General features: G+C 30.7%; 2 protein-coding genes across 2 annotated transcripts; both read right to left on the minus strand.

Moving 5' to 3' along the window:
- Positions 1–2,175: 2,175 nt before the first annotated feature.
- LOC108549058 (probable cytochrome P450 6a14) lies at positions 2,176–10,223 on the minus strand. Its single transcript, XM_017902275.1, has 6 exons — positions 10,160–10,223; positions 9,111–9,473; positions 6,413–6,938; positions 5,265–5,486; positions 4,208–4,459; positions 2,176–2,345 (listed from the first exon to the last, which is right to left on the minus strand). The coding sequence occupies exons 2-6, from the start codon at positions 9,426–9,428 to the stop codon at positions 2,176–2,178; spliced, it is 1,488 nt and encodes a 495-aa protein (XP_017757764.1). The 5' UTR covers positions 9,429–9,473; positions 10,160–10,223.
- A 2,419-nt stretch (positions 10,224–12,642) lies between these two features.
- On the minus strand, positions 12,643–21,858 carry LOC108549042 (probable cytochrome P450 6a14). Its single transcript, XM_017902251.1, has 6 exons — positions 21,661–21,858; positions 18,108–18,484; positions 16,892–17,417; positions 14,106–14,327; positions 13,285–13,536; positions 12,643–12,809 (listed from the first exon to the last, which is right to left on the minus strand). The coding sequence occupies exons 2-6, from the start codon at positions 18,438–18,440 to the stop codon at positions 12,643–12,645; spliced, it is 1,500 nt and encodes a 499-aa protein (XP_017757740.1). The 5' UTR covers positions 18,441–18,484; positions 21,661–21,858.
- Positions 21,859–25,573: the final 3,715 nt, after the last annotated feature.

Consider the following 25,573-nt stretch of genomic DNA (forward strand, 5'->3'; position numbering starts at 1 on the left):
TGCGCACCTTAAGTACCATGCTACTCAAAAATATTCTATACTTCAAACTCACGAGTAACTGTAGAACATGTAAGTAGGAACGTTCGAGGCTACTTAATACCAACCTAATTCAAAGATAATCAAATTCATCGTATGTAGTATAATCAAAAAGAAAAATTAAGCATAATCCAAATTTAACCGAAACCTAAACGAAAATAAGACATGATTGAAATTTACACGAAACCTAAACCAAATCTCGTCTAAACTTCATCCAAACCTAATCTAAACCTAACCCTAACCTAGATCAAAGCTAATTCGAACCCAATCCAAATCTAAATGAAACCTTATGCAGATCTAATGTAAACCTAATCCACATTTAACCTGAACCAAACCTAATCTAAAACAATAATGGAATTAAATAAAACTAAGAATATTTATGTGTATCATGGCGTCATGACCTTTTCACCCTCTCAACATTCCTCTTCCTTTTTTTTGTCTCTGGTCAGCCTTCATATGGTTAGACTATATAGAATTTACTTCAGAGTAATTTATCGCTGAATGACTTTTAGAAATAACAGTATAAAAAGGAAAAAGAGTAATGAGATAAAGAAACGAAAAATATATATATACACGTGGAATATATAAGATATGTTTGATGTTTTGTAGAAATTAGAATTATTAGAATTATTATAGAAATATTAGAACAAATCCGTGCTGTGTAGAAGCTACTTATATCACAATTATCACAATTATATCACAATTGATGTATATCACAATTAAATTGATAGCAATCCTCATTCTGTTTACATGAAATATAGAAAAAGACTTTAATAATAAACTGATACGTACAAAGTGAACTAATTAATGTTAAATAAGAAATTGCAAGTCATTCAGGAAGCCAAAATGGTCGTCCCACGGCGAACCATATTGCTACCGCGTTGTTATCATCAACTTATTATAGTATTATTTAACTCCTTTGAATATTAGGTACAACAATTTCTCACTTTTTGACAAAGCTTCCATTTTTATGTAAAGAGAGGGTATATTCACAGAAAATTTCGACGCCGAGAAACGAGAAAATTTGCCTCGTGTATTTGTTGTTTATCATGAGTGACTTTAAGGAAATTGTTCTTTCTTTTGTAACTATGGCAACTTTAAACTTAGGTCTGCTATCTTGCAATTAATTGCAGTAAAATAAACACATTTTCGAGATAAGGATAGCTGCCAGTTTGATTCATATCGTGGATGCTTCAGGAAGAGTTCAGAGCTTACAATTAGTGCTCCTAAATGAGACTCTGGATTAAATATTTTTTGTATCATCAGACTTTTGTTTCTGCTTTGTTCAGTTGTGGCCAATGTAGATTTATGCAGAAATTTTGTCACAATTTTTATTCGTAAAACTAAATTCGTAGAACATTTTACAATATAAAATAGGCACCTTTTCTAAAAATATAAAAATGGGAACTTCCATTATTAACATTGAAAGCTTGATTAACAAAAATTCAAACAAATTTTTCGTTTGATCATAATGCGTCATATGTATTAAAATTCTTATCAAAATTAAAAGATCAATGTTATATTTGATATAAATTGAAAGTGCAAATTGATTTAATTTAAGATAATGATATTTATTATATTTAATAAATATAGTGTACATATAACAGTAATTAAATTTGTATATAAAGATAAACGAGTATATAAATCTAAGTATATTTCTATCTTACTGAAAGTTAACATCAATTTTGACAAAGGCAGTTATACATTATCAGTAATCATAAAGAAAAAATGTTTTAAAACAATCATTTTTTAATTTAACACTTTTAATACTAATATAAACTATACATATAAATTCTGTCAATTAAATACCACAAAACAACTGAAGAGTTCATTAATTTCTACTTTACACATTTTTACAATGATTCTAAAGAAAGTAGTTTGAATCTCGTTTATAGATTAGATTAATTGCTAATTTGTTAAATTACTTTAATATCTACGAGAAAAAGAAAATAATAAATTAATCACTAATCAAGTACTTCGATACTAGAATTTAAAAAATAATTCAGCTCATTTAAGTTATAAAAGTCACTACTTAAATTAAATAATTTTGTTCAAACATAAGTCACGAGATGTGCAACCTATTCCCTAATTTTATTTATCTATCGTGTAATTCACTTCCTATCATTTATTAACCGAATTTTAATTTTCAATTTTCGTTACTTTCAAATGCACTCCACCTTTTGGAACCAGGACAAATGCTACTGGACAAAATTCGTATGGAATTGGGGTCTTTTCGCAAACGTCTACCTTATGAGAACGTAGAATCTTGATTAATCCAATCTTCGTCTGGTAAGTTCCAAAACGAGCACCTGAAACGAAAAATAAAATATTATAACGTTTTATAAACAGAGAATTCAGAATTTCTTTATTCTTTGGTAGGATTTGAGAAAGTAACATTAGGGACTCAAAGGGTGCAAAAATAATAGAAAATATAAAATACAAATTAAAATAAGTAAAAATAGTTGTAACAAAAATTAATTTATATTTACTAAGAAACTAACCAAATTCTCAATCTGAAAATAATTTGTAATAATTGTATAATTTATACAATTATATAATAATTATAAAATAATTAAGGTAATTTAAAATGTAGAAGTTCTATTAGAATAAAATATATGTTCTTTACAAATATTTCTACACGAAGTACATAAAATTGTGTAGTTTTACTCCATTATTAATTATCTATGTCTAAGATTGACGCTCTTTGAGAGCATGAAAAAGAAAATGTAGAGTAATGATACAGTAATTAGCATAAAATAATTCGTAGAATTCCTGAGAAATCTCTACGTTATTTCTAGGTATCATGCTTATCCCAGACACGTGATGTCCGATATCTTATTTATTGCATAACTAACTTGATCAAACTTTTTAAAATTTAAATGCACGTTTATTGTGTGTGTATAATATTATTATTGAGAAAATAAAATGATAGAACTCAATTTATAATTACATACATTAAATACATTCTGTAAAATAAATAATATCTTTAAATAAATATTATTAAAAATAAATAACTGTGAAAATTAATCCTGATTATTTAAATAAACACATATTCGGTTATCTTTGGCAACCATTTATATTTATTTTTTCAAGTAACATATTTTAATCTCTCATTTCTAAGAAATGTAGGTTACTTTTTTTGTTTGTATTTGATCCCAAATTGTAAATGACTACTCGACCAGAGATAAAATATGAATACCAGACGAGAAGAACGTGATAAATCTATATTTGCTGATTTTATGATTTTAACATTAGCTAGTAATTACAAGGATCTATTCAAGTACAATATAGTTGAAGACAGGAACAATACCTTTTTAAAAGGTATATCCAAGAATATCATTTATAAACACATAAGAAATAGGTAATATTAAATATATATAACACGAAAGTCAAACAATTGATATTCTCATTTGCAATAAACATGAAAAATCTGTTCTGGTAATATGGAATTCCAATATATATTAATCTAAAGATATCAAGTAATTCCAAAATAATTTGACATCGTTAAGACTGTAGTTAAGCACCTGAAGTAAAATAAAAAGCATATGATTCAATTAAAAATTATAATCTATATTATATCTTTAAATTAAATTCCAAATTCTCTCGCAATAAAATTTTTCTTCTAATTTTAAAATGAAACATGAATCGATTTTTCATCAAACTTCATTTTTTGAGCAGTTGAAGACCAAGAAAATTATTCTAACTTGCTCAAATAAATTATTCCAAAGCCTCCAAAAAAGATACAAATTTGATGAAATTAAAAGAAATCAGGAAATCTCAATAGCATTATTTTGATAGAAAGTGATTCAGTTTGTTTCTTTCATTCTATTATTTATTAAATTGTTCACAGACCAAGTCCACCAACAATTTAATTGCAGTTAGTTAATAATAATTTGCAGTAACACTAATTGCTTCCATATCTCACCTAATTGGAAACAAAATTTGCTTCTTTCTTTTTACTATGAAGATAATATCTTACCATTGTTAACTCATAGGTACACAAACTTTAATTTTAGTAGCTTTAAATTCGACTCTCCACAAACGAAGAAACAAAAATAAATAAAGAGAAATGGAAATCTCAAATTATTTATGAAATGTCATAATGATATTGTGATATATTCAGGAGACTCTGACAATAAGAATTCAGTTCATCGTTTAATTCTTTTCGTACCAATGCAATTCCTTGGCCCAAGACCAAAGGGTAGATAGTGCATAGGATGTCTGGCCTCCACTGCTTCTTCTGAGAATCTCTCAGGATCGAATTTTTCCGGCTCTGGATAGATATTTGGATCTCTGTGGATGGAAAACATGGGGATCCATACTTTCTGTCCTTTCGGTATCGACACTTTCATGTCCCTGAAGATGTAATTTTCTGTCGTTTCTCTGAGTAGGAGTACTGAGACTGGATACTTTCTTAATGTCTCTGTAAACAGAATGAAAGGTAAATATATCAGAAACTTGTTGAGATAACAAATAAATTCCATTTGATTTCAAAACGTTTCAGATTAAGACTTTTAATATTAAATAACAAAATATAAATAACAAAATATGAATACATATATACAATAAGCTACAAGAATATATACATATAAAATATGGGTTTGAATTAAAACAATGAAAGGTAATTTTTACAAAACTTTTGAAGACCGTCATAAGATCAAAATTAAAATTATTCAATTTTCGAGTGAACACTAATTATTGTCGACAAAATTGCAGAAAATTTGTTAAACGAATTGGAAGATTAGAAAACCTTGAATACATTCTATTCGACATACTAGTAAGTACAATATTACGAAATGTTTATTCCTTCTATTTCTGACTTAGTGTGACGTTAAAGTCACACAACATGAAACATTATGTGATATTTCATTTAAAAATCTGAACGTCATTTTTGTTCCACGAAGAATATTGCAAATATAAGAAAATCAAAATACCCTGATATATTACCAATGAATTATGCTACAAATTTTTCCTCTTCCATTCTTCTCTGACATTCGAGCCGTTCATTGCACAAATGGATTAACTCCACTTTTTGGAAAATCTTAAATTTAAGTGTCAAAACACTCGGTATAGTCATAACTTTTTATATTTAAGATTTTTCAAAAAGTGGAGTTAATCGATTTGTGCAGTGAGCGTCTCATTTATCGCTAAGAAAAATGCTGATTCAAATTATCGCGAATATCCTATATAAAATACACATCGCAGAATATAATTTTACACTTATGTACCTTTAAATACTTTGTCCAAATATGTCATTTCCTTAATGGTTTCGTAGCTCCATTCTCCGTCATTCTTCGCACTGAATTCTATTAGTTCTTCTCTCAGTTTGTCCTGAACGTCTTGATTTAGTGCTAATTCATACAGAGCATTGGTCATAGTCGTCGAGGAAGTTTCGAAACCAGCAGCGAAGAAGAGGAATGCTTGTGCAGCGAGAAAATTGTCACTTAATTCTGAAAAAAGAATAATATAATAAATACTGTAACAATACAAAGAACTTATTCTATATACACAAAATTACATCTGTAACCTAAAGTGACTCATTTGTATTTTAAATTGAAGGCTTTAGGCACAAGCTATCATCTCACTTTCTATGGGGCCACATTTCAAAACCTTTCTCCTGAAAAACAAGGGTAGAGAAAACCCCTAGCTATGAGTGCAAAATGAAATATTTATTTTTAATTATTAAATTAGTGATGTAGAGACAAGAGACCACTGACAATGAAAGCAAACGAGGATAAATTTACAATAGTTCAACCAAGAATTTCTGTAATCCAAAAAGCTAAAAGAAACCCTATATTGAATTTCAATGCATGCTAACATTGTTACTGTACTTTTATTAAAATCTAAAAAATTTTAGAAGAACGACTTCTATTTTTAATAAATTTAAAGAATAAAAACATGAAAATGAAAAACAATAAATTTAAAGGATAAAAGCATGAAAATGAAGAACAATATATTTAAAGGATAAAAGATCAATTAAGCATGAATTTTCTTGACATCTCATAAAGAGATTATGGGGGTTTTCCACGGGGATTCGTTTATATCTTGCTATGCTTGCTACGGTACTGCCGGTTGGTATATACATACGGCGGTCATGCTATGATAGGTAGCAGGTAGAAGGACGCAAGGAAGGAATGCGTTTCATCCTGGACCTGCTAATGGGCCCAGTTATAGACGGGGGATACTCAGGTAGCATAGAAATTTGTATTTACGAGGGTCGAGTATTCACCGAGGACTTGCGAGGAACCTCAAACCCCATTTTCCATCTTGCAGTGAGGATGTGAACGTTGATCGCTACAAGATTATACCCAACCCAGGGCACCCAAAGGTATAAATACGACACTGATAAAAGAAAGAACTTGTCGCACGAACATACCAATTTCTTTGAGTTTCTCAGGATGATTTCGTAGTTCCAGAAGCGTGTTCATGAAGTCGTGTCTGACAACATTATGCTCCTGCCTGTACTTCAACGTGTCGACAGTGAGCTTCTTGAGGAACACAGTCACTTTATCGTAGGGAAGGAAATAACCGAGGAAATTGTACAGATCACCCATGCATTCCTTGAACCTAAGCCTCAGCAGCCTCATCCCACGGACATGAAATATATCTTTGCCTATTCGACGGAACTGGCTCTCCTCCTCCGTCAACGAGTTCATGTCGATGCCAAAGGCACAGCTGCCTATCACATTTGTGGTGAACTTGGCGGCCACCTCTCGTATCTCCACAATTTCTCCTTTCGTCACCAACGTGTCCAAGTAGGACTCGAGGTGGTTGGAACATTCAAGAATAAGGGAGAACATTCCTTTGAGTTTGGCCGATGTGAATACAGGTGACAGATGGGTCCTTAATGGCCGCCACCTTTTTGCTTCCAGAGAGAAGATGTGCTGGGAGAGCGGCTCTGCCTGTAAGTATCGAGCAAATGTAGACTTTAGAGTTTATCGTTAATCATCGTAGACGACGTTATTTATTTTCTATATGAAAATTCATGATAACTGTAGAAGGTTGCAGAAAATTTATGGAATACGGAAGACAGGCATTGATCAAATGTAGACTCGTCTTCTCGCTTTCAGAGGAAACAGGTACTTGAGAGTGGCTTCGATGTGACTCATAGATATCGAGCAAAAGGCTTTAAAATAAATTATCTAGCATTTCAGACGATACTACCTTGTTCCTATGTATCACAAGATAGTTGAACAAATTGAAATATTGTTTTCGAAAATTTTATTTCTGCCTGTGAGAGTAATTGCAATAAAATTGTAGAAGATAAAAGACAGATACTAAAATTTATTATCTAGCATCACACACGATACTCCCTTGTTTCTATGTATAACACGATAGTTGCAGAAACTGAAATATTATTTTTAAAAATGTTGCTTCTCCTTATGAGAATAATTGCAATGGAATTATAGAAGATTAAAGGTAGATATTAACCCTTTGCACTCGACGATTTTTTGGCCAGAGAGGAGCAGAAATTCAAAGGTTCTCTACTAAAAAACTGACGATACTTTTTCGAGCATTAAATAAAGGATTGAATAATAACAGAATTGTAGAATTATTTGATTTCGATACCTCGCATACTGTTACATTACATTAAATTTGATATATTAATTAATATCGATCTTCCAAATTTTATGAAGTGGTGACTGAAACTCACTTCTTGAGTGCAAAGCTTAAAATTCATTATCTAGCATTACTGACGATGCTTCTTGTTTCTATGTACCACACGATAGTTGAATAAATAGAAATGTTGTTTTCGAAAATTTTATTTCTGCCTGTGAGAATAATTGCAATGGAATTTTAGAAGATAAAAGGCAGATGTAAACAAGACGTAAGTAAAGATACAAGGAATTTTCTATTAATTAGATAAATGTCTGGATAAGTATAGTCAATACTAAAAGTACAAGTCATCTATGATAACAGATATTAAATTCTATAGGAATGGAACGAGTGTTCTAGAGAATCAATTGTAAGGGATATTTATATTTATGACAGAGTCGAAAGTTTAAGAATACGATCTGAGTGTTCGAAGTACCTGGTCCATCGAGGTTGCGTGGAAAATGCGTGATTGAAGAAGAAAATGTGATTGAAGAAAAAGAAGAAGACAGAATGAAATGTTAAAATAAGGGTGCAAGGGTGAAGGCGAGTAGTAGTGGAGTCAGTAGAGGAAGTCGAAGAACAAGTGAGTTCATGTGAGATTGAGAGTATCAGAGAATTGTGAGAAGTCAGTGAGTTGCCAACGTGGCAATGTGTCAAAGAGTGTTTGAGAGATAATGTTAACGAGTAGAATTGGTCTTAGCATATTCGTTATCTTTGAAATATGTTATTAATTAATCATTAGTGATCTGTGAAAGCATATCTATCTTTATTCTATGTGATTCCCCTCCCCACCCCCAACTCAACAATTCTAAAGTCTAAATTAGAAAGACTCAGAGAAGAATGATAACTCCCTTCCACTTTTTCTTTTTCAACTTATTTTTTACATTTTATGTTAAAATATAATCCCATAAGCCTTTGTAATCCTCTCAATTTCTGTTTTCGAAATATTGCTATTTTCGTACAATAGAAGCTCCAAAATTCTTATTATCAGGAATACCTTTTACATTATACAAATCAAAAAAGCAAACAGTCCGGATTTGAAAATATTTCGATTTCTACGAGTGACGAATTTCTACATAATATAATATAATTTTAAATTAATTTAATTTGTGATATAATTTTGTAATAATAATTTTGCGATAATCTATTTTAGTTCCTCGTATTTACGTTATATCGAGCTTTTATTTTGCGATCGATACAACTGAAATTTATATTGTAAAATAATACCAGTAGTAAATTATTCGTACATATTGAATATTTTCTCTGAACTGTACGTTAGAACTGAATGAATGAATTTAATTTATGATATAATTTTGTAATAATATTTGTATTGTAAAATAATACCAATAATAAATTATTCGTATGTATTGAATATTTTCTCTGGACTGTACGTTGAAACTGTGAATGAATTTCTGTGCTTACTTACTAAGAGATATTCAATCTCCTACATCGAATGTGAAAAACGAATGTCCACTTACTATGTCATGCATCAAAAATCCACGATTCGCAAATTTGGGGAAATCCTTGATGAGGACATCCTTAATGATCTCAGGATCCTGGACAACGAGTACAGGCTTTCTTCGCACGAATATTCCGTACATAGGCTCGTTTTTGTATCGAACATACAGCTCCTGTATAAAATTCCTGAGCGATTCTCTGCAAGTGATTACCGAGAACATGTTCCCAAATATTGGCACAGGTTTTGGCCCCGAAATCGAGCGATTTTTCCAAAAGTTAAAGTACGCCGTAAAATAGTAATACAGTGCGACGAGCACAGCTATGATAGTCCAGATCATTTTGTCGAATTATCGGCGTCTCTTATCGATTCGATGAATGAACAACTGGAAAATATAAACAATTCGTGAATTTTTTACTTCATTATCGTACTCCATTCAGTGTGTATTTTCTTATTATTTACGTGTATTATTTATTTACTAATAATTATTTATTCGTTATTATGCACTATAGTATATTTAACATTATTATTTAATCAACACTGTTGCTTATTATTATTTTCATTCATCACCAATGTGTATTGTAATTTATAATTATTTGTTTATTTATTATTTATTATTATTCATTATTATTTTCACTCATTATCGCGTACTATTATTATCATTATTTTCTGTTAATTGTAAAAGTCATTCTTACAATTCTTCATGAAATTTATTTTATAGAATCCTAGATTTTATAGAATTCTTCTTTGCGTTGGAAGAGAGTGATAAGTACATATGTAAAAATATAGAATATTTCTTAATAAATAATCTAATAAAAATAAAAAAATATACAAACAGGTATACTGTATACAAGTATATATGATAATTTTATAATATTTTAATGTTATTATTTATTTCAATAATACATATAACATGTAATACAATAGTATGTTAATAATATATACTATATTATTATAATATATTATTAACACCTATTATATATAATATATAATTGGAAATATTATATGTGTAATATATTTCATAATTGTAATTTCGATTCCAAACTTGTTCTCAAAAATAAGGTTTGGTACCTGAATTGCAGCAAAATCTTTTCCTTCCTCTTGTGTAACAACAAACTGCTTGAATGCAGGCGAGAACTGTTTCCCTAGACACACATCATAGCACTCACTGCTGTTTCTCCTGCTTTACAATATAAATCACAGCCTAATAACGTAGAATCTGCTGATTAATCAGCACAAGTGGTAATTATTTCAAACACGGTAAATTAAAAATGATCAAATCTTGTTTTGAAGGTTTTCCTTTTTGATCTTACCGAGTTTGGAATAACTCTCTGTTGCCAATAAAATACGATTTTCGATCCGAAATGAAGATAAGATGAGATATAATATGTGAAGAGAGAAGGAGGGAGAGTATTTAGGTGGATATGACGACATTTGACGCACATACATGGTATCGATAATATCTAAATCATAATTTGATGTCTAGTGATAAAATTATAATCATAAAGACAAGATTGATTTGACATCATTTCCACGAATTCTCGTTCATTCATTAATTGGGTTGGAATTTACGTATTTATTAAGAGGAAGTAAATAAAAATAAATTCCATGTCTTCAAGAAAATTCTATTAATATTATAATAAATATTATTATAAAGGATCAATGTTTAGAACTTTAAACATCTCGAAAATGAAGGTGTGACACGAAAACATAGTTTTATATATCACTGCTGATACTTTGTTTGGGGAACGATCTACTGTTATCAACATGGATTATTAACCCTAATTATCACAGTGAAATGTCAGTCATTGCGATAGTAGAACAGCAGGAAATAGGCGAGCCACGAGTCTGCGTATATTTTCAAGCTATGTTCAATTAATATACATGAATTATAAATACAGACATTTTGGAGAAACTGAATTTCAATTCAATGAGGTATATGTTTAATCCCGGATATTAAATGTGTCGCTTTATCAGTCTACAAACCACTTTCCAAGTCCTAAATAGCCTTTATCTAATAATGAATAATGAAGTACATTGTATAATAAAGTATATAATGAAGTATATTGTATGATAAAGTGTATAATAAAGCATATTGTATGATAAAGTATATAATGAAATATATTGTATAATAAAGTATATAATAAAGCATTTTGTATGATAAAGTATATAATGAAATATATTGTATAATAAAGTATATAATGAAGTATATTGTATAATACAGTATATAATGAAGTATATTGTATAATACAGTATATAATGAAGTATATTGTGTAACAAAGTGTATTGTATGATATTGTATATAATGAAGTATATTATATAATAAAGTATATAATGAAGTATATTGCATAAAAAGTATATTGTCCAAGAAAAATAGAAATCAAAAACCAGAAATTTATAGTCATTGTCTATAATATCAAGACTCAGAAACCTGCACTATATTTAAGTCAAAAATAGGTATTTTCCTTGAGAGTATATCTCTCAGATATTTTACTAACAATTTATATCAATAATTTGATTTTCGAAGATCTATTATTCACAGACTTCTTCAATAAATACAGATTTACAAAATTCATCATTTGCATCAAGTTTTCACAATTTTTCCTAGATATTAAAAGTCCGTGAAATAGGAGAATTGAATACACGTTAAATAAATACTGACTCGGACATAAAAGCGCAAGAATTAAAGCAATATTTATACTAAATTTATAGCAATATTTATTTATACTATTACAAAAAGTAATATTTGCTATTTTATATTAAATTTTTACTATTTATGCTAATTTATACTATTTGTGCTACTTTTTATAGCATAAATAGTAAGAAGAGTGAATGAAGATATACATCATGATAAGTTTTTAAAACATTTCATAAAACATTTTGCATAATAAAATTTTTCTTCTACCTTCTGTCTTAAGGTATGACAATGGCTTCTTTTTCTGATTATTAATTTTAAAATTGTTCCGTGGTCTAGTTGCATGGGGTACACTGCATTATCAGTAGGGTGCCCCATTACACATAAATGGAATTTAATAAATAATTTTAATAAACTAATATTGCTAGAATTTACTTTAGGTACCAAACTATAATTTGAAAAATAATCATATTTCATATAGCTAATAGTTATAAATTTAATTCCCTATACTTCCTATATAAGTAGTAAAAATAAAGTAATTTTGTTGATGTTAAGTGAAAAATATTTATTAAGTACTAGGAATAATATTATTCGTTAATTATAATAATTGTATGGAAGATAAATTACAAAATTTTGTACAACCTTCTTCCAAACAATTGTTTTAAACATAAATATAAAAATAAGAACACAAGGTACATAGAAATACCTTCTAAATGGTATTAATTTATTAATTTACCAACACTACTTTCTAATACCCACATCTCAACAATTTCTTATAAGTACCCTTATAAGAAGCGTTTAAAAATGAAATATTTTCATAAATATTCCTACAATACATCCATATAAACATATATACATATATGCGCTAATACAATCTTTCATGAATTGTATTAAAATAACAAGAAAATTCCAGTATTAATTAATCTATTCTGGTTATCTTCAAGTACACACCCATTACTGGTGTCAAAATAAATGCAAATGCATTAAATTTGTAAGGAATCATGGTTTTGCTGCACACATCAATCTTATTCTTACGAAGGATTTTTATCAGCCCAATTTTCGTCTGATAAATCCCGAAACGTGCACCTGAAACAAAATTATTTAAAGTTTTAATAGAAAAATAAACTATCTCCTTAGAAATTATATGACTTCGCAATTTACAGGGTACATTTCTTAATACAAAAGGTGCTCCATGTAACATCTTTCACCTTATTTATCACTTCAGATTACCAGAAAAGAAATATTTTCACAAAAATTAATGAATTTCCAATAGACTACAAATTACCATAAAATATTTCAAAACAAATTTCCCCAAGGTCTCCATTTTTCACACACCATTGAATATTTCTTGCTCTACAATACTATATCTCGTAACAGGCCTTTTTATCCAACAGAATTTTATTTTTAAATTATTTTTACTATAATTTGTAGTCAATTAAAATACGCTTATCTTTTGGTTAGATTTTTGTCAAAAGAAACATAAAAAATGTTAAGCAGGGCTTTCTGCGTAACGCATTATCATTCTCTCCCTCACACACAGACACACACACACTATACTTACCAATACAATTTCTAGGTCCATGTCCAAAAGGTAAGTAGTGCATAGGATGCCTCTGTTTAACCGAGTCCTCTGAAAATCTCTCAGGGTCAAACTTTTCTGGGTCAGGATAGATACTTGGATCCCTGTGGATAGGGAAGACAGGTATCCAGACTACTGTGCCCTTGGGAAGGGTCGCTTTGCTGTCCTGGAATGTGTAACTGTCGACTAACTCCCTGCTCAAGAAAGGCAGAGCTGGATACTTCCTTAGGGTCTCTGCAAATGGAATGGAAACAGAGATTAATACGAAGAACACGGAAATGTAGACCAGGATTGTAACATGAATTTCTCTTTGTTAACCCATTTGCGTCCAAGCGCGGAATATTCCGCGAGCCACGACTGTCGTCTATCACCGAGCGCGGAATATTCCGCGAACTACGACTGTCGCCTATCACCGAGCGCGGAATAATCCGCAAATTGACTTTTTCCATTACCAATTGCTGAATATTCTTCATATGCCATAGATCACGTTTCATCCCTTTTGTGATGAAAAACCTTTTAACTGCCATTATGAGTAGGTGCTGATACGCGCTCGATGATACGGGCTAGTCGTCAGTTGAACGTCGCTGATGCCTGAACACGGCACCTTAAGTAGAGCCATGATGCAAATGGGTTAATCAAACAGGTGTGACAGTAATTTACGCGAATATCACAATTAGTATACTCTATTGCCACCAAATAGAAATGGTGCAGTTCGTTTTTCGAAGTGCAAGTGGAAGTGTTATTGGCACACCCTGTATAAGTCCGATGGAAGATTCTATATAACGAAACGTAGTAATATCCACCTCGGAATACTTTATCCAAGTATAGCATTTCCTTTATAGTCTCGTATCTCCATTCTCCGCCATTTCTCTCCTCGAATTCCTTGATTTCTTCTCGTAACTTGTCCTGGATATCATGATTCAAAGCTAATTCGTAGAGAGCGTTGCTGATCGTCGTCGAGGAGGTCTCGAAGCCAGCGGCGAAGAAAATAAATGCTTGCGAAGCCAGTAACTCGTCCGATAATTCTGTAAGCAGAGATAAATGTCACACGAACAATGCCTGAATGTTTTATATTTCGAAAAATTTCATGGTCTCAATGGAAAGATTATCCCTTTCGGTATGGTGGCCGGTGCCGCGGAGTCCCTTCCATAGAACGAAGCGTTGCATCAAAGATAAAAACATTACGCGTGCGCAGTCTTTAGCATTTGAGGCTAAGCCTTTTGAAAAGAAAGAAAAAGAAAAAGAAAGACCGATCATCGCAATAGCGCTTGCAATTCTTTGCGAAGAGAGCTAAACGAAACAGGAGCACTTGTCTTAATTTTAGGCTCAATTTTTGTGGCCGGAGACTATAGTCACCCGTTTCGTACTAACGAAAGGGTTAAGGCTAACGCACACGCGGCTTGACCTCTCAAGCACTGAATTATTTTATGAAAAATCTCGAATCTTTTTATTATCGATTATTATCGATTTACTAAGTAATTCTGATGATCAATAACGTATTGTGATCGAAATGACAAAAAAACGATAAAAAACGTGATATTTTAATAAATTCGAATATACACAGATTTTCATAAGCTCGGAGGGTAAAGAGCATGTTTAAAATTTCTAAAGGAAATTCTATATGGAATCAGAATTGCGATAATATTGGTATGGTCATGCATCCAAATGCCATTTTGCGAAGACAATTATATGTAGGATATTTTTCAGTTTTATTAGGGTACGATGGTTCTCTACAGGAACACTTCGCCCGATCTAGAACACCCGTTAGGATCTGGCTACCAGATGGGACGTAAGAGATCGGGGCCAGGTCACGTGAGGCGGCCCATCGTAAACTAAGGATGACGAGTCCGCGGTCACCTCGCGGGTAGGGCCCTCGCGAGGGTAACCTGTCTTAAGAGGGTAACCCTTTGGAGGGTCTAACCCGGAAGGAGTCTCCTGCACCCCTAATCTTGGCGTGGAGGCAATTGTTCCCCAGAGGCCGGCGCTAGACTTCCCGTTCGGGCCCGGCCGGTCCCCAGGAACGGCCCAGACTGGGACCAAAAGGTGCTAACTTTTGGTGTTAAATTCTTCGCCATCTTTGGACCTAACGTTTGGAAATTTCTGTTATAATAATTGGTATAGTATCTCCGAGTTTTATGAACCACTTGACGGCCGAGTCTGGGCCTGAACGGAACGGCAAGCAAAACGGACTGGGCACTTAACGTGTCAAGAGTTCTTGTAGTTGTTGTTTTTAACCATTTGCGTTAGAAAGACGTGCCACGCACGTCGTAATGCTTTTGTCGCAGAATCGCCAACGACGTGGTATACACGTCGTCAGGCAATTGTCACAGAAACACTGGACCGTTCTGGCACACGCGTCTGTGAATTTCTTGCTGGGGCAAGTGGTTAAGAAGACTATAGTCACCCGTTTCGTACTAACGAAAGGGTTAAGGCTAACGCACACGCGGCTTGACCTCTCAAGCACTGAATTATTTTATGAAAAATCTCGAATCTTTTTATTATCGATTATTATCGATTTACTAAGTAATTCTGATGATCAATAACGTATTGTGATCGAAATGACAAAAAAACGATAAAAAACGTGATATTTTAATAAATTCGAATATACACAGATTTTCATAAGCTCGGAGGGTAAAGAGCATGTTTAAAATTTCTAAAGGAAATTCTATATGGAATCAGAATTGCGATAATATTGGTATGGTCATGCATCCAAATGCCATTTTGCGAAGACAATTATATGTAGGATATTTTTCAGTTTTATTAGGGTACGATGGTTCTCTACAGGAACACTTCGCCCGATCTAGAACACCCGTTAGGATCTGGCTACCAGATGGGACGTAAGAGATCGGGGCCAGGTCACGTGAGGCGGCCCATCGTAAACTAAGGATGACGAGTCCGCGGTCACCTCGCGGGTAGGGCCCTCGCGAGGGTAACCTGTCTTAAGAGGGTAACCCTTTGGAGGGTCTAACCCGGAAGGAGTCTCCTGCACCCCTAATCTTGGCGTGGAGGCAATTGTTCCCCAGAGGCCGGCGCTAGACTTCCCGTTCGGGCCCGGCCGGTCCCCAGGAACGGCCCAGACTGGGACCAAAAGGTGCTAACTTTTGGTGTTAAATTCTTCGCCATCTTTGGACCTAACGTTTGGAAATTTCTGTTATAATAATTGGTATAGTATCTCCGAGTTTTATGAACCACTTGACGGCCGAGTCTGGGCCTGAACGGAACGGCAAGCAAAACGGACTGGGCACTTAACGTGTCAAGAGTTCTTGTAGTTGTTGTTTTTAACCATTTGCGTTAGAAAGACGTGCCACGCACGTCGTAATGCTTTTGTCGCAGAATCGCCAACGACGTGGTATACACGTCGTCAGGCAATTGTCACAGAAACACTGGACCGTTCTGGCACACGCGTCTGTGAATTTCTTGCTGGGGCAAGTGGTTAAGAGTTCAAGAGATAGAGTTAGTTATAGTTGAGATCGAGTTAATTAGAATCCAGCGAAATTTTGAGCCGAAGTACTCTTCAGCGTAGTAGAAACTGTGTGACTCTACATATATACTTATTCATATACTTATTATATATACATAATATACTAACCGATATCTGCGACCTTTTCTGGATGTCGCTTGAGGTCCAGAAGTGTATTCATAAAATCCGGCCTAACGATGCTGTTCTTTTCTCTGTATTCTAACGTCTCTTTAGTGATCCTTATGATCAATTCTATTTCCTCGGGTGTAGGCAGAATTCGCGAGATCCAAGCATACAATGTTGGCGTTATCAGTTGCAATTTAATGCGTAATACATTGAGGAAATTGGTGGCGAAGATTTTCTTGCCAGCTCGACGGAATATGCTCTCTTGGTCCGATAATGAGTTCATCTCGATGCCAAAGGCACAGCTACCGATCACGTCGGTGCTGAACTTGGCGGAAACGTCCCTCACGTCGATAGGCTCTCCTTCTTCCACCAGATGGTCTAAGTACTTCTCTAAATGATTGGAACATTCTAGGATCAGGGAGAAGGTTCCTTTCAGCTTGCCAGAGGTGAAGACAGGAGAGAGTTGGGTCCTCAGTGGACGCCATCTTCTGGCCTCCAGGGCGAACAGGTGGTTGGAGAGTGGAACTGCCTGTGCTCGTTGAAAAATAATTTGAAAATATATATTATACTATTTTTATAGCGAATTTTTTTTTTATAAGTTGTGTTATGTAATATAATTTGTAACATGCTTTAGGTTATATTAAGTTAAAATTTAATTCTTTGCAGTTCTATTTAGAGATAGAATCGAAGGTTCTATATTGTATTTCTTCGATGTTGGGTTATATAAATTAAAGCTTGATTTAATAGAAATGTATTAATCTGTCATTCAGTATATTAATAGATTAAGTATATTATTCAGTATATTAATAATTAATAGATTAATATTAATAGAAATGTAGAATTCGGGTATTCCAGTATGCTTGGAACTTTGCAAATGCTAATTATATTTTATTTTATTTTACTTTGTCTTTATTATTTTATTTATTTTTATTATTTTATTTTATTTTATTTTATTCATACACTTCGTTCTTTTCTTTTTTCTTCTTCTTTGAATTCGTTAAGAATAAAAGTCAGTATTTTCATACTCCACTTTGATAAAACTAAAATTACACGATATTAATATATATATATTAATATCTAACACAAGGTTTTTTGAAATCTCTAAACATTAATATTATATTTCATTTAAAATATTAACGGAAATGTATCAATATAATACACGAGAAATTAATAAAAATATGCAAAATAACTGTTTCATGTTTATTACAGTGATACTTACCGGATTACTTACTAAGAACCCTCGATTCGTGAATTTGGAGAAGTCTTTGATCAAGACATCTTTTATTAGCTCAGGATCTTGGACAATTAATACAGGCTTTCTTCTGAGAAATATCCCGAATATACGTTCAGCTTTATATTCAGAATATAACCTCGTTAAGAAATCTGGTAACGATTCTTTTCCAAGCGTCAGCTTCTGGACATTGCCAAATCCAACCATTGGTTCTGGTCCTGGTACTCCACGATTCTTCCAGAAATTGTTATTAACCGTTAAATAATAGTAGAACGCGATGAGCGCTACTATAATTCCACAGACAATTTCCAAACATGTCATCTTTTTCAATCTTCGTGAATGATGCAATAGTGAGTACTAATTTTCTGTAAAATATGAAATAATTTGGAATTAAACAGTAGCTACTAACACAGTAGAACATTGGTCCCTTGTACATTGCAACGCGTTGATTATGCGAATTTTGATTATACAAATAATTGATTATTTAAATGTCCCAGGGATTTTAAAAGTAGTCTAATTGTAAGTCAAGAATTCAAAACAAACGATATTATTATTTATTTATCTTGGTATTATTATATTTATTTGTTTACACCACAGTAAAATAAAGCTATTTTCGATGAAGTTCGTCATTCTTCATTCGTCATCGTTTGCCCAAAAATAAAAAAAAGAAATAACATATTTTTGGGTATGGCACAGAATTTTGATAGCCAGTTCATGTGTACCATAAAGTGCGAAAATTTCTATCAGCAAATAAGATATTCCTGGAACATGAACAGAAAAGACACTACAAGACTGAGAATTGGACACTCAAAAATTACCCACGAATACTTGCTGAAGAATTCGACACCATCAATCTGCGATTATTGCAAGCACTATTATCAACACATTATCTACTCTATGAATGCAGAAACTACGAAATATAAAGATAGAAATATAAACTTCAAATGGGACTCTAGCAACAAAAAAACAAGACAAAAATATTCTGCATATTGAAAAGAGACCAAACTGTTCTATCAAATCTGGAAACTAAGAAACTAAAGATATCAAACTGTTCTACCAAGTCTGGAAATCTAGAAACTAAATTATGCTGTCGGTGCGACATTAAACTCGGAGAGAAGAAGAAAAGATGCAAAACATGACGAATAAAAATGGTTGGTTTATTAATAATTAGAGACGTAAAAAATTATTTGAATCGAGAGAGTACTTGAGATTATACCGCGAATATTAAATCTGTTTTAAGAATGATCGATGATGAAATACATAATATAGAAATAAATAGAGGAGGAATTTGTGTATAAAAATATATGATTAAAGAAATGCAGTTGCAATTTGCTATCAGCGAATCGAGAATAATAGACTGTGCTGTTTTATTTATACAATTGGAATTAGAATATCATAGTTATGAGAAAATACATATTTCATTGATATATTAGAACTGCATAGTTCACTTGCCTTGGCTACTAAATCCTATAAGATAATATGTTAATAGTTCTGCTATATGGGAACTATCCTAACACGTAGATCAAGATGAAAATGAATCTTGATGAATTAAATTAATAATTTGCATTATTAGATTGTAATTATATATATAATTCAATAACCTTAACGTTAAATTATTAAATTATTATTATTATTGTAAACCATTCAATTATTGTTTATTATTATTGTCAATTATTGATTTACTCAATTCTTATTCTTTATTATTATTATAAATTATTATATTATTAATTAACTTGATGAAGTAATATTTTTGGAGTTTCTATCTATAATTTTGAAATTTATTTATTTCAATTTACATTGACACTTTTGTCACTTTTTATGTCTTATTGAATCTCAAATATTGTACTTTGCTCCAAGTCTTCCTGTATTGTTAGTACAACAAAAAATTTTTGTGTAACGTATAATTCAGAATGAATCAATAAGTTAACGAAATCAACTTTCTTTTTTTGAACTAAATTGCTAAATAGATTTCGTTTACGAAAAACGTATGTTAATAATTTCTCTTCTTTTACAGCCTTCAGTGACACTTTGTTCATAAAGCTGGAGTACTTTATTAAAATATTTCGTGAGTTTAAATCTACAGAAATATCGACTATTTTCTATCAAACCACCTAGATGTCTGTTTCAGATAGCATTGATCTTTGAACAAACTTTATATGGCATGCAGTATCAATAACTCCTCTATCCATTTATCACGACTTACAAAATTTAATCTATGCAAAAGCACAATCGGCACAGTTCATACATCTAATCTATCTAAAGTGAAATTAATCATTTTATCCATCATTATTTATCAGCACGTGTAATTAAACATTTTGATTTAAAAAATCCTTCATTAAATTATCTCATCGATCAGTGATTAAAATTTTTTTCGTTTTATTTTCTAACGACTCTTATTTATTTTATTATATTACGGTATATATATTATAATATATTATTATATTAGTTATTCATTTATTATATTATAGTTGTTTATTTAAAAATTCGGACTAAGACATTTCGCTGCATATTCAAATTTCGAATTTTAAATTTCAGAACAATAAAATTCTTTTAAGATCTCTCTCTCTCTCTTTTTTCTTTCTCTCAAGTATCGTATAGAGACCTCAATACCGTTCTTAGTAATTGCATTTTCTTCAACAATGTACTAATTGATCGAGGCTACGAAGGCCACAACCATTAACACCCACAGAGAATGAATAATAAGTTACAACGTGTATGTAATTTGTTAAGAAAATGCATGAAAACAACACAGGGAACATGTTACATCCAGATGCACAATACTACATCGAGTATGATTACATTCAAATTCATAACAGTCTTAATTTCTGCTTGCTACCTCATATTTCTGCGAAAATTTTAAGATTGTTGAACTTGATACACTGAATCGCTTACTTTTATACTTATATGAATAAATAGAAATTAATATCGAAAAATATATCGTAAATTCGATTGTAAGCCTATTCGTTTTGTAACAAATGCATTGCTGTAATTGTACTGACAGTTACTTTAAAGTGTTGCATAATTTGATATGACCATGTGACTACGACTATGTTTATTCTTCACGTGCATTGCCATTTGTAGACTTCTTAACGAGACTTCAAAGAGACTTTTGTTTTAAAATTGGAATATTGCAATATTAGAATATATTTTACATATGTAATTTATATTTAAGTATAATTTATATTTCCTCCTCGTAAAATAATTAATTATAACAATTAAATAATAAAACAATTAAGATTATACTATTTATTAATAAGAAATGCAAATTGGATAAAATTATGATGCATTATTATCATTATAAATTATAACAGTAAGTACACAAGGATGAAAAATTGGAAAGAATAATTCAAAAACTTGCATTCCCATATTACTACGTATCATTTATGCTTAAACAATTTTCAGCAACTGGCAATACTCGTCAATTTATGAAAATTGATTATTTTATTTCGTACTCGATATCGTTTCATTTTCTAACACTCGTAAAATCGATTATTAAAAAAGGAAAAACCTGAATATTTCGTTGGCCGAATTGGAAACATGCCTTAATTTCGTCGTTTATAGGCGTCAAACCACTTTGAACTTAGGAACAAAGAAACACTTTTCTCACTGCGTCAATTATCGAGGTCGCGAACGTCTTCCACTCAAGACGATGTGCTGCATACTGTTCCCGTCTCCTTCTTCGGAGATAGTATAAATCGTGGTATCCCAAAAAATCACCCGAGTCACGTTGACAAGCAATAATTTTACACGCGCTTCTCTATTTATTTAAATCGTCTCCTAGTAACTGCAGTGTCGTAGGTTTGAGGACTTCGAGTGAAAAAGGGTCGTAAAAGAGAAACGCGTGTAAAATTATTGCTTGTCAACGTGACTGGGCAAGTGAACAAGAATCCAGCTATGAATCCTCAATATTTTCGTTTATTTTTACCGAAGGGGTGAAGGCAGTTTTAAAAATTAACAAAAATTAGGAAGAGCGAGGGACGATCCTCTCGAGAAGAGAGTGTTGCGTCGAGCTTGACAGCGAGAAGTCAGACGAAGTTGTTTGCACGAGTGTCGTTGGATGAGTAAGACTTGCTTATAATTGTATAATCTACAATGTAAACATAATATGTGCGAGTTCCGTCTAACGTGAATGATGTTTAGAAGAAGACAGTCGTCATAAGAACTATCAAAGAGTGAACAATGTGAGCAATGAAATCGTGATGGAGAATGAGAGAAAGAGAAGAAAGTTCTGGAAAGAGTTTATTTATTTATTATTTCAATGCTATATTATTTTGGGTTTATTACTTTAATATTTTATGCATAAATATACTTTGTGTTTCTCGTTAAAAATTGTGAAAGATGTTCTTGATTTATTCTACTCACAGTTTGGAGTTATTCTTTCTTTTTATATATACATGTAGACTCATCACTGGACAACGAACCGCTTTCTTTATATAATCTTATTCCAATAATAAATATAGTTACAACATAACTGATTCACTTTCTCAAATTAGGATCATTCTTCTCACGATCAATTAGCTCCGCATGATTGTAATCTGTGATCAATTTATCACGAATAAAAGAAGTGCTTCTATAATTATTTATTTATTTATTTAATAATAATTTACGGGTAGTAGAACCCATTAGTGTATAAACAAAAAATAAAAATTCATCAGTTTGTTAAAGAGAGAAAGAATATAGGTTATGTATGGTACATTTATATTATGTATATTATATATAAATAAATATTCTTATATTTCTGCAAACATGTCTCTAAATGGTCGAATATATGAGTACATATCTGGAGAATGTGATAAGATATAATTGTCGCGAATGTTGTTAATTATAGAATTTGTACTGTTCATATCGAGCTTCTTAAGTGGGATCGTACTAAGTGTTAAAAGTAGTGACTAGTAATAAAGAATTGTGTCTCGTTCTATCGTAAAATTTATGGTTGAAATATAGAGATTGAGACGAAAAATGCATTTGTGATACCTTTAATGAAATAAATTTAAATAGATAGTCTTTTTCCTGTTTATAAATTAAATTTAAATAAAGAGTGCTTTTTCTGTCAATAAATTTGAATAGAAAGTCTTTTTCCTCTTTATAAACTAAATTTAAATAAAGAGTTCTTTTTCTTTCATTTGTTTTAAAAACTTCAAAATTTTCAAAATTTCAAACTTTCAAAATTTTGAAAGTAGGAGAAGAGTTATTTTTTTTTTTTTAATTATAATTGTGATTTTAGCACTAAAGTATTGCTTTTTTCTTATTTTTCTTTGAATACATTCTTGTTTGAACTAAATCCTAAGTCGTCCAAGTTTCTGGCACAAATCGCATAAATTTAACACTAACTTTAACACGAGACGAGCTCACGAATCACGAATCACGAATCATGTGAAACTAAACAGTGAGATACTGCATCTGAACGAAAGGCAGAATTGTGAAAGTATAACATTCATCTTTCCTTTCTTTCTGCATTTCTCAAACCTGTTTTAAAATCACAGGTTATTACACCTTCAAGTCACAACGAGGTATAAAAATTATATTTGAAATATCGTAAAAATGTCTTACTATCATAAATTATTTTTTTGATATTGAAAAAATTGATCATGATTTATTTATTTTCATAAGTATTAGAAACTATATCTGATTGTAAAGAAAAAATAGCTTAGTATGTTAAAGATTTTTATTTTTGAAATATGTTAATTGACATAAACTGAGAAACAATGTACTTAGTAGGTATTTCTAAATTTTTCTATTACTTTCTGAGAAATGTATATTAAAATTAAAAATAAAATGAAAGGATAACATCTCATACGTTAATAAACAATAAGCTCTTTATCAAATATCTTGTATCAATTATAATTTAGATTTAGTTTTAAATTGTTAAAGAACAAAGTAATAATTTATAATATATATATAATATATTATTTCAAAATATAGTTTTTCATATAACATATAGGTTAAGCTGTAATACGTATTATAAGTGATAGTGTCTATGATTCAAAATATCTAAATCAAAATGATAACCTGTTTTATACGATTCAAAGGTTCGATCTTCAGAGAAAACTATTTTAAATATCAGATAGTATACACAGATTTTAGAGATAATTATCTTATCTATGATTATAGAATTTCTACATGTGTGAAATAAAATAAAATTGTTAAAAACCACTTTAAAGTTGTTATCTATCTATTATTACTTTTGATATTAATGAATACTGAAAAATAATTTTCTAAACCTACATTTAAATTTAAATAAAATAATGTAATAGTGTAAAATACATTAGTGTATTTCATTTATAAAACTCTATTGTATGTAACTAATATTTATTATTTATACAGTAAAATTTATTCACAATATTATTTATAACTTCTTTATTTATATACAAATTTCTTTATTTACAATTCTCTTTACTATTTGAAATAACTTTTACGCGAGGATTAGTGAAAAGATTTATTTAAATTGTTATATTTAAAATGGTAAGAATAACATATAAAAACTTATTAATTACATATTTTTATTTCATATTAATTTACGATCTTGTCATTACTAATATAAACAACTTTTGAAATATAAATGGAATGTATTCAAACATAAATATTATATTAATAGACTTCATTGAGTATTTATGAATGAATGCAAGTTATGAGAGGCCATTTGAAATTCATTATACCGAATACCGGTGTTTGAGATATTTTGTTAACAAAGATTTGTTGTTAAATATTAATCTTATTTAATCTAATTGCTTCGTTGATAAAGTGTATTTTACATATATTTTATATAGTACAATTAGTTATTACGTGACTGTTTAGTGAATTGAAATATATGCGTCTTGTATCATTACAATTGCACTTTGATTTGAAGATAGAGGTTATGTTTACTCTTCGCATTTTCTGTATGTAAAATCAAATAAAATTTTAAAAATATTACAAATATTAATGAATATATCTTAGTAAGTGGAAAAATTTACATATTATAAATGATTAATTTCTTTATTTATATGTTATAAATGAACTCTTTTTTTTCATTTTGTAAAAAAACTACGGCAATAAATTAATGTATTCAATCGATAATATATTATAATTTAATATGAAATAAAAATTATGCATTCAAAAAATATAAATTCGGTATATAAATATTCAAGGAGAAATAAATAATGTGTAAATAATATCTTTAAAGTAGTTTTATAAAATAATTCTTGATCCACATCTGGTGTTTATATTGACTATTGTTTTCAAACGTGATTCATCAATTTCATTTGCTCTATAGAGATTGTTTCTTATTTATGAGTGAACATATAAACTTTTATATGTAGGAAGTTAATTACCAATATTGAAGTGACAATTGTTTTTCAAAATTTTCGATTGTACATTTGCTTATATTTTCGTACTATTTCGTTTAAAAATTTTTGTTTTTTGTTATACTGTTCTTTTATAAATATGTATTTAGAAAGTGTTTAAGAAAATTATCA

Source organism: Eufriesea mexicana, unplaced genomic scaffold (assembly GCF_001483705.2).
Source record: "Eufriesea mexicana isolate 0111107269 unplaced genomic scaffold, ASM148370v2 scaffold1801, whole genome shotgun sequence".
Lineage (NCBI taxonomy): Eukaryota > Metazoa > Arthropoda > Insecta > Hymenoptera > Apidae > Eufriesea > Eufriesea mexicana.

Bases quoted from the DNA above. Each gene is read 5' to 3' on its own strand.
- LOC108549058 (XM_017902275.1), bottom strand. From the start codon at position 9,428: ATGATCTGGACTATCATAGCTGTGCTCGTCGCACTGTATTACTATTTT. The intron at 6,939-9,110 runs GTAAGTGGACAT...CGATACTTACAG, and splicing joins GATTTTTGATGCATGACATA to GCAGAGCCGCTCTCCCAGCA. The intron at 4,460-5,264 runs GTACATAAGTGT...TTCTGTTTACAG, and splicing joins TTTGGACAAAGTATTTAAAG to AGACATTAAGAAAGTATCCA.
- LOC108549042 (XM_017902251.1), bottom strand. From the start codon at position 18,440: ATGACATGTTTGGAAATTGTCTGTGGAATTATAGTAGCGCTCATCGCG. The intron at 14,328-16,891 runs GTTAGTATATTA...CTCTGCTTACAG, and splicing joins AGAAAAGGTCGCAGATATCG to AATTATCGGACGAGTTACTG. The intron at 12,810-13,284 runs GTAAGTATAGTG...ATTTTGTTTCAG, and splicing joins TGGACCTAGAAATTGTATTG to GTGCACGTTTCGGGATTTAT.